The sequence below is a fragment of the Poecilia reticulata genome, linkage group LG14 (assembly GCF_000633615.1).
Source record: "Poecilia reticulata strain Guanapo linkage group LG14, Guppy_female_1.0+MT, whole genome shotgun sequence".
In the NCBI taxonomy this organism is placed as follows: domain Eukaryota; kingdom Metazoa; phylum Chordata; class Actinopteri; order Cyprinodontiformes; family Poeciliidae; genus Poecilia; species Poecilia reticulata.
The window spans coordinates 7,297,245-7,307,594 of NC_024344.1; the positions used below are offsets into that span (position 1 = coordinate 7,297,245).

At 39.0% G+C, this 10,350-nt stretch overlaps 2 protein-coding genes across 2 annotated transcripts in view; one reads left to right on the plus strand and one right to left on the minus strand.

Annotated features, from left to right (window-relative positions):
• Positions 1–477: 477 nt before the first annotated feature.
• nle1 (notchless homolog 1 (Drosophila)) lies at positions 478–6,289 on the plus strand. The gene is made up of 13 exons (XM_008427158.2): positions 478–719; positions 1,616–1,777; positions 2,528–2,748; positions 2,871–2,950; positions 3,053–3,129; positions 3,217–3,314; positions 3,423–3,615; positions 3,697–3,832; positions 3,907–3,953; positions 4,041–4,243; positions 4,998–5,157; positions 5,240–5,310; positions 5,390–6,289. Exons 2-13 carry the CDS (start codon positions 1,640–1,642, stop codon positions 5,400–5,402), a joined length of 1,437 nt encoding a protein of 478 aa, XP_008425380.1. The 5' UTR covers positions 478–719; positions 1,616–1,639; the 3' UTR covers positions 5,403–6,289.
• Positions 6,290–8,215: 1,926 nt separating this feature from the next.
• LOC103475495 (tricarboxylate transport protein, mitochondrial) overlaps positions 8,216–10,350 on the minus strand; it is a 6,190-nt gene continuing 4,055 nt past the window's right edge. Inside the window, 2 exon segments of the mRNA XM_074186871.1 lie at positions 8,216–9,467; positions 9,543–9,616. Of these exon segments, the coding sequence (XP_074042972.1) occupies positions 9,353–9,467; positions 9,543–9,616 (189 nt within the window). The 3' untranslated portion in view covers positions 8,216–9,352.

Sequence of the window (10,350 nt, forward strand, 5' to 3'; positions counted from 1 at the left end):
TGCTTTAGAGATTCAGTTTACGTATTTTGTTTAAGAGGCCCAGAAACTATCTGTTCAGAAAATAACTTACATTCGGAGGACACCATTGAAGCAAGTTTATCCCGGAAAGCAGATTGCAATTTACTAAAAGAAGTCTCTACCTAAACATGTGCTTCCAAGATGTACACAGCATGTTTTTGCTACTGGGAATATGAAAGTACATGTTGTGCAGTCAAAAAGTGGCTGCACAACTTTAAGTTCCACCAGATAGGTGTGAGAAGAAAACATCTGTTTTTTAAAAGAGGGGAAAAACAAAGGACAACTTAAGTTCGAGAAGACATGGGTGAGGACCAGGACGTCAGGAATAATGTTCTTGACGTTCTAAAAGTGAAATATTTAGACACCAGAATAGAAGTCTTGTCTGGATTAAACCAGAAATATAATTCCAGGAAAAGATCTTACTCTTAACCGTGAAAAACGGCCAAGTCAAAGCCCAGACCTTCATATCACGCAGATGCTCCTCACTTCAAAGAAAGTGAGGAGTAAGAAATAAGAATCGTAGAAATATAAAGATAACTGATGGGAGCGTGAGTAGCACCTACCGACGTGGTAACTTTCCCATAATCCATTGCGACCCCGTAACTTCCCTTGACGTTCTGTTTCCTAGCAGCATATCTTTTCAGTGGTAGACTCTTTGGCTGTAAACACGTGGAGACTTCATATCAACCGCTAAGCTAAAGGTAAGCGTTTAGTTTATATATAAAGCATTCAGTGTTTATATTAAACCAACGACACTGGATGAATTAACTATAGATTTACTCCCGTTGAATGGCTCGTGCAATAAAGGCTTCAAGATGCTAAAAGGGTTGGCTAATGAATGTGCTAGCAGAGTTAGCTTCAATGGAGAGTATGGACACCGTCAGTTAGCTAAAAAAATAAAACTGACAAACTGTCTTTGTTTTTTTGTTGCATTTACCCCCAATTTGAATTGTCGTTTAATTATAGCTATATTTTCTATATAAAAATATGTAAATTAAAGTAAAGATTGTGTTCTACTGGTTAGCTGTGTTCGGTTGCAAGAGAGAACTTTGCCAAACTTTGTAGTACTTGGAAGAAAATTAAATGATCATTTAGTTGATTTTCATTGTGATGTATTGACTATGTGGAATACGCGTATATAATGTCACAGTTATTATGAGTTGTTATTATGTTATTATGAGTGCCTAAAACTGGTATTTACTGGTATTTACTTTCATGATAGGGAAAATTAGACTCGTGTCGCATTCAGAACAACTCAGATTCTCAGTTGAGTTGATGCTGACAAATAAATAATTTAGTTATTCTAAAACATTTCTTTTTCACAGCCACATGACATGATCTTAATGCATTTGCATTCAGCTTAACCTGCTTGAAGCTGTACTCTTGGCAATAACAACTTTCAAACTTTTTCAAGGTTTAAAAGTAGAAATGAATTTTAATATTTTGGCGTTATTTAATGTAACTAGAAGTTCCTTATTTTAAACGTTAATTGGCTCCTTGAAACCTTCTCTGTCACAATATAAATTGAGATGCTTTGGAGATTGTAACATTCAGAGATCACAGCAAAAACCAGATCTAACGAATGTCATTTTGTTAGATCTGGAACAGAACCAGATTCAAGATGACAAGTGAGAATGTGGAGCGATTGCTGATCCAGTTCCAGGACGAGAACGGGGAAGTTCTGGGCTCACCTTTCGATGTGCCTCTCGACATCACCCCCGACAAACTGCAGCTCGTCTGCAATGCATTGTTACAAAAGGTAGCACTGACCAACTTGGTGTAAACATGCTTTTTTAATATCTAGGAAATAAAAAAGATTCTGTACGAGGTAACATTTGTAAAATGTAGGTCTTCTGTTTAGTCTGATTTAAATGTGTATTTTATAGGTCATATCCTCCTGACTACCAGGAAAGAAAATATTGTCCAATCACCTTTTTTTTTTTAAAATCCCACAGTCTTTGTAAGGTTACTAGAATACTTATGCACTTACTTTGTCTCTTTCCATAAAATCTGTTGTTACTGATAAATGCCATTTTTATGATTTAGAAAAAGGTACGTACAAAAGTCTCACCCCTTCACATGTGGTATCATTGAAAAGCCCTAAATGTCCTTTCTAGATACCAAAAGGAATTAATTCAGTAGAATGCATGGGGTGGGAGATATTCAAGTTTAGAAATGTCCTCTACAGAGGACAAAAATGAACTGCTGGTAGTCAGGAGGATATGTTAGAGCAAAATCTTCTAGCATTGTGTTGTACAGATTGAATGTTCTTGAGATCACTTCTGCGTAGATGTATAGAATGATTTCTTTAAGTCGCAGTCCCATTATAATGTGTAATCATTCTGCTGCGTTTTGTTATGTTTCACTCTGTAATTTCAGTGCATTTTATTGGGGGGATAAGTGATCAGCAAACATCTCTGCCTACGTTTAAAGTCTTTTGCTACTTCTAACTGTTTTTCCTCCAGTATTGTCTCGTACTTAGCTGAATAAATGAATGTACCTGCTGCAGGAGGAGCCCGTTCCTCTGGCATTCTTTGTGCGCGGCGAGGCAGAGGTGGTGTCCAGCCTGGGCTCCTGCATCCAGACCCTCGGGGTGGAGACGGAGCAGGTTCTGCCAGTGGTGTACCAACCTCAGGCTGTGTTCAGGGTCCGGGCCGTGACCCGCTGCACCAGCACGCTGCAGGGACACACGGAGGCAGTCATCTCCACTGCCTTCAGTCCTACCGGCAAGTGAGTTACTCTCAGACACGATAACCAGCTGTGTGCTTTTGCAGAGTATTTGTCCAAAATATATATAATATAAAAACGCATAAAAGAGGCTGATTTATAAGTTATGTTGTTGTTTGTTTGAGATATTTGGCCAGTGGATCAGGAGACACCACAGTGCGCTTTTGGGATCTGACGACTGAAACCCCTCATCACACTGCCAGAGGTATGAAGTCACTTCTATAAGGAGGCAACATTTCTCTCTCAAAAAATACAAATTATATATTGACATCTGGACACCTCTGAGCTTCGCTGTGCTTTATTGAAGGACACGCTCACTGGGTCCTGAGCATTGCCTGGTCACCTGATGGAAAGAAGTTGGCTTCAGGGTGCAAGAACAGTCAGGTTTGTTTCAACCTAATTTTTTTTGTTTTCTAAACATGAATTCCACAAATTTAAAAAATATATATTTTCACGATTCTGCACCTTTAGATCTGTCTTTGGGATCCGGTGACAGGAACACAGATAGGGAAGACTTTGACAGGACACACCAAGTGGATCACTTGGCTCTGCTGGGAACCTCTCCACCTGTAAGCCTTCAGTTCCTCTATTTTATTGGTGACCTTTTGGGTATTTTTAGCTGTTTGTAGAAATCTAAACATTTTGCAACCATCTGTTCCACCTCCCATCTGTTTCAGTAACCCAGAGTGCCGGTACTTAGCCAGCAGCTCTAAGGACGGCTCTGTCCGGATCTGGGACACTGTTTTGGGACGATATGAGAAGATCTTGACGGGACACACTCAGTCAGTCACCTGTGTGAAATGGGGAGGAGACGGACTGCTCTACACCTCCTCCCAGGACCGCACAGTCAAAGTGTGGAGGCCCAAAGATGTGAGGCAGAGCGTCTGTTTCATCTTCAACTGAAGTAGCACTGAGATTCCTGACGTGTTGGTGTTTGTTTGTCGATTTCAGGGCGTGCTGTGCAGGACGCTGCAGGGTCACGCCCACTGGGTGAACACTCTGGCTCTCAGCACAGATTATGTATTACGTACTGGAGCTTTTGAACCTGCTACCGCCACCATCAACCCCCAGGATCTCACTGGCTCTTGTAAGGCCTGACGTTCCTTTGTAATGCTGGATTTTGTGTTTTGTTCCTGTCTAATTAGTATTATTTCCCTCTAGTGGAGGAGATAAAGGAGGCAGCCTTGCAGAGATATAATAAAGTTAGGGTGAGTACCTTTTATTTGCGTGAAAGGAAAGTTTCTCTTAACACCTCGTTGATTCTCTCACTTTATTGTCGTCTTCGTCTGTTGCAGGGCTCCGCTCCGGAGCGGTTGGTGTCTGGCTCTGATGATTTCACCTTATTCCTGTGGAATCCTGCTGAAGGCAAAAAGCCATTAGCCAGGATGACCGGCCACAGCGCTCTGGTCAACGAAGTGCTCTTCTCCCCTGACACCAGGCTCCTCGCTTCTGCTTCATTTGATAAGTCCATTAAAATCTGGGACGGACGTACTGGAAAGTAAGAAAACCTCTGACTCGACAGGATTCAGCTATGTACACACATGGCTGAGTCTTTATAAAGACATGTATCTCTGCCACATACTTAAAAAAATAAGATTTTACACACGGCATCGGTTTCAGAAAATTGTTCATCTCCATTAACATGCATAAATATGTCACCAATGGTTGTTTTACACCTTCTAAACCTTCTTCCAATATTCTTAACCTTCTAAACCCACAGATATAGTGTCCTGCAAAGCTAAAATGTATGTCAGCCAATCGTATTGCTTGAAAACAACCACAACTTCCTGTTTGGAATTAAACATGGCGCATAAGAAATTGTTTTTTGTGACACTAAACAGAGTTTTTGTGTGGTTGGAAGGCTAAAATGCATAAAAATGTTTGAATTTTCCCAAATATCTGGCTATGTGTGGCTTAGGCTTCACGTTTCCTCTGTCTTTGATGAGATTTTTGGCAAATCTACAGGTGCAGCTACATAACTCAGAATAACATGGAAGAGCTTGTTTATTTCAAAAATTGAAACTCAGCTTTACACACGGAGCTCTATACAATTACTTTAAGTTGAAACTTAATAAAATGCTTGTGAAGACTTTTTCCTTCCACTGAATTTCCCATTAAAATGCTTGAATACGTCTCAGTTTTCGATTATACTTTGAGGTAATTTAGATGTATCTGGATGTGCAATACTAAATGGATCCATAAGATGGTGCCATTAAGCTAAATACTTGTCATCCCTGTCTTTTGGTCCTCAGATACCTGATGTCTCTGCGGGGACATGTGGGATCTGTGTATCAGGTGGCGTGGTCAGCAGACAGCCGGCTGCTGGTCAGCGGCAGCAGTGACAGCACGCTGAAAGTTTGGGACATAAAGACTGGGAAGCTTAATATGGACCTTCCTGGACACGCTGATGAGGCAAGACAAGAGATGTGTTCAAATTATTAATGAATGTTTGCATTCTGTTGATATTAGTTGATGATTTTCCTCCCGTCTGTAGGTTTATGCTGTTGACTGGAGTCCTGATGGACAGAGAGTGGCAAGTGGTGGGAAAGACAAATGTCTTCGAATGTGAGTCGCTCTACTTGTACAGTTTTCACAATTGTTGGACGTATCCAAGTACTAAACATTTGCCTTGTTTTTTTTTCAGATGGAGAAGATAACCAATCATGGATCCTCTCATATGGGTTTCTTTAAAGCTCCAGACAGCTGGAGCAAAGGGTGTCCAGAGCAGATCTAGTCCTCTGTTCGTCTTTGTGGCGCCTGCCACAGGAGCGATTGTGTCGAGGAACTTGAATCCTGTCACAGTACAAATGCTGAGTCTTGCTTTCAAGTCAAAACGTGGATCATTTACAGTGCAAGACTGCAAACAAAGCTCACCCAAATGGAAACTTAATTTCCTTCAGATTACTACATATCAAAGTATTTCAAAACATTTACCTTGTGGAATATAACGACCCACATCAGTGCAAATCAGGTTCCAGTTTGCAGATTACTGAAAGCTTGCTAACCATTGTCATAGATATAAAGAATCGTACTTTTTAGTGAATTATCAGAAAGCTATACGGCTCCTGTTTTCATCTCAGTTCTTGAGATATTTTGGCGCTATTTTCATGAACAGTTGGTCTGATGAGGCAGCATGTGGGAGCGTTAACGCCTTGCTCCGTGATGTTAAGCCCACTGCTGCTTGCCCTGCACCTTCAGTCTTCAATCTCTTCTGCCATCAGCGCGACATTAAACACATTAAGTTGCAGCGGCAGGAAATCCTGAACATTTCTTTCATCCCATATTGGGAAACCTGATTTCCTGTCCATAGCATGAATTTATTGCTGGATGATTTATTCTTAATGCATTCTAACTTGAGCTCCTTCCCACCATACTGTTGACTTAACAGTAAATTAAGTGGCTGTTAGTTGAACAAGAAACAAAGTTTCCCTCTGAATGGTTGAGAAATGTTGGTTACAACCAGTTTGCATACATCTATTATTCAATCTCATTGTATTATGTTGTGCTTTACAATGATAATAAAGACTTGACTTATGATCTTCAATAGCTGCCCTCTTTGAGTCAATACTATACAAATAGGATTAGAATAGCAGATATTACCACAACATTAAGTTTAAGCTTGCGTTTTGAGTGCAAGAGTTATTTTTGTGTAGATATCCTGCAAATTCAAAATTCTTATCTTCGTTTGTTAATCCAGAAATGTAATTTCATTCATATCTCTCAGGCATTTTTGTTTTGGAGGCACATTTAAAAAAAACAAAAAAAAACTTTAATACTGAATTCTAATTTCACTCGAAAGCTTTTACAAATTATTGATCTACAACATCCACAAAAAAAATATATATATATATACATATGTATACCTGTATGTATTTTAGAAATGGTGCACCTGAGGTTTTGTTTTAAATACTTGAGTGAATTTAATGTGTTGAACAAGACATTAACTTCCCCCTTAGCTCTTTTCCTAGTAAAGTTTAAATAGACGTCAACTTAAATCACTAAATGTTTATTTAAAGCCAGAGTTTTTCCAACCTGTGAGCAGCTCTCCCTCCCACTGAGGACTCTTGTTGATCACTGTAGCTATATACCAGGAGGACAGCAAATCTAAAATACACAACTACCGTGTTTCCCCGAAAGTAAGACAGAGTCTTACTTTCTTTTTATCCCCAAAAGCCCCACTATGTCTTACTTTCGGGGTATGTCTTATATTGGGAAAAAAATTGTCGAATTTTTTGTTTTAACCATAAAATTAACATTTATTAACAACCTGAACAGTATTGTATTACCGTATTTTAAGCAGGAGGCGGCAGTGACGTATGGAGAGGGGGCAGGAGGCGGCGCACAGCTAGATGAGAGGGAGGCGGCAATACTCCCGTGTTTCCCCGAAAGTAAGGGGTACGGCTTATATTAGCCGACCCCCCTGAAATCCCCGATACGTCTTAAAATCGGGGGTGTCTTACTATTGGGGAAACATGGTATCAATTTGTTTTCGTCCATCACATAAATCCCACTAAGGTACAGTGATGTTTGTTAAGTGTTTATATAAAGTTCAAGAGTAAAAGTAGATATTTTTGATTTGCTATATTGGTCATGTCAGTTCGCACAGTAAAGTCTATTTCTGAAATGTTATGTTTAGTCTCATCATAACCACACAGATTTGGTCTACACAAGTTTATTATCCTCAAGAACATCAAACTTGAGTCATTGAAATTTTCCAACAGCATTTATGTCATGTGCGTCATGTCGTATTTTGGTATCTCCCATACAATAAAAAGCTTTAAATCTGCCCTCAGTGAGCAGAGTAAGTGCTTACACAGAAATTAAAGAGAATGTGCGCATTAAAATTGGCCATTTTATGAAAAACCAAAACAGCAAACCATGAACAAAACTGTGCAGTAAATGCCTTCTGAAAAAAGAACAAATGACAAGTGACAAAACACCCTTCTTTGTATTCATGTGTAAAGTGTGAAACCTTGTAATTATTGGAACAAACAATATTTAAAAGGGGAATATTTTTTTCTTGTGTAAAAATTCCACATTTCCAGATACCGTAATATGAAATATAAATTCACAATACATTTCAGTCAAATATTCCTACACGGGCAAGGTTTTAAATATGTAATCAGGAAAGAAGGAGCAAAGGAAGATAAAGTGGAGAAAGTGGAGAAATTACAATAAGGGAGGGACGGAACAAGAAAGAAAGTAGGACATTAGGGTGGAAAGGTGGGAACAACAAAGATTAACACTTTATTAGAAGGGGGGTGAATAAGACTGACATGACACTTTCAAAAACATGACAACACCTGTCATGAACATGAATAAGCCTTCATGAATATTTATGACTGTTGTCATAAAGCGTCATTCGGTAAATTATGACACTTTTAATACAAAGTTGAAATTATTCAAAATGTCTTTGTTAGACATCTTGACATTAACCAATAAATCATTACTGTTTAAACTTTACCTTTAATAACATAAAGTTACCTAATTTTTAAAGTGCAATCAGTAATACTTTTAGAACAAATTTATATCAGTAATGATTTCTTCAAGTAAAGTGTTACCCAAGAAGGAAAGTAGGAAGGAAATAGTGAAGGACAGGCATAATGAAAGGACACAAGTGAGGAAAGGACAAAATGGAGAATAAAGAGTGGATTAAAAACACTGAAAGGATTTTGTTCAAGACTTAAAGATCACCCAATTACTGATCTGTTGCATTGAGACTTCTCACTTATGTCAAAAGTCTTTCAACAGATCAGTTCCTAGTTATATCTAACAACTAGGTGGCAACAAACCTCTTCCTTTTTTAAGATCCTAGCCACACTGAGTTAGTTATTATGTTAGTATAACAAAAGCCTGTCGGACAGATCAAACCAGGGTTAATAAAAGGAACCTTAATGTGGTAGATCTGATTAGAAGAAAAATGATATCAAAAACAGAATACAAAAACAGAAGGTGCTACAATGTTCATGAACCAAGACAGATGTACCAACATAAGCTCATATTTTCAGTTACAAACTCACTCCCTTTCGAAACTTGTCCGTGTAGCCTCAGCAGGTCTGCGACTCGCTGTTGGAGTCTAAAAATGTTCATGCAAAGATGAACTGTGGTCAGCACTGGGCACGGAGGTTCACCTTGAACCGTCACCTGGACGCTGCGAGCGTGACGGCACCACAAGCAAAGCCAAGAGCTACACAGACTGGTTACAGTGGTTCAAGAAGCTTGCTCAAGCCCATTCATAGCACAGTATGTGGTAAGTACTCAGTGAATCAAGACACTTTTTTTGGTTTCAGAACAAAGTGTTCGTTTCATGTCGTTCGCAATACTCCTTTTATCGTATTTCCAACCTTTTATTATTCAATCCTTCATTTAAGTACCTACTTCTAATTCACTTGACGAAAAAACTCTTTAGTCTTCATCGCTGGGTTTAGAGTGAGCCTATGTAACCGAATATGATGCTTAACAGTGTGGACACCGGTCGAGACGACGCGTCATCTGCTCAGGAGAATCCAGACGGCTAAACTGAACTGGAACAGAGGTGTTGTGTTGTGCGTAGCAAGAGGCACTGGTCCGCGCTTCCTCCCGGACCCCCTTTCACATTCATGCTGGTTTACTGCGTTTTCCACACGTTGTTGAGTAGTTTGACCACCTCTTCGTAAATGACAAAGACTATGGCCACATCAAGGCACACGCGGCCAAGTCTGGGAACCGTGCCTTTGTAGAACCTGCAGGGTGTACAAGATTACGATTGGTTGCTAAAGGGGGAGGGACCTCTAAAGGAGTGGCTTCATGGTACTCACGCCTGTGGTCCTTCGTGTTTCAAGATTTGGAAGGCACAATCCAATGTGTTTTTGTAGCGATAGGCCTCTAAACCCTAACATAGATACACATATAAAAAAAAATGTGTTAAGATTTCTTCACAAGCAACAAACTTACAGTGACAACATTCTTTTCTGAGTTCATTCTGGATTTGATAAATGTGGATTTGAGAATAAAATATGCTTAGTTTCTAAGATAGGTCTCTGTACAAAAGTTGATGTCAGTGCAGCAAAGAAAAAAAAACAACTAAATCTGTACCAGAGAATTATTAGCTAATACAAATCCAAAAGCTTAGCAATGCTAGACATCAAGAGGATTCCATTTAATTAGTGCATTTAGTTTGCAGAAATGTGACACAGGTGAATCCAAGTTATGCTATTGCAAGAACTAAAACACTATGGCATGTTTAAGCTGGATGCTTGCCAGGTGGAAAAAAACAATAACCTTTTAGCTTCTGAAATTAAGTTCAAACTGAACTCAGGACCTCAAGAGAATGGAAGTTGTGCTGAAAACAATGTTACTTTTTATCAATCTGGAAGGTGTGTGATTGTTTGCACAAAACATTCAATATATAAAAGGTGAAGACCAGCATGTAAAGAGATTTAAACAGTATGCAGTTCTTGGGGTTTGAAAAACTATATTTTTATGCATAATTATCATTCTCTATTAAGATAACATTGAATAACTCAGACAGTGGCCACTGTGGGGCGCTGCTTTTTGGGTACTGGATAGGAAATGATACTCCTATATATATATATATATATATATATATATATTTTTTTTTTTTTT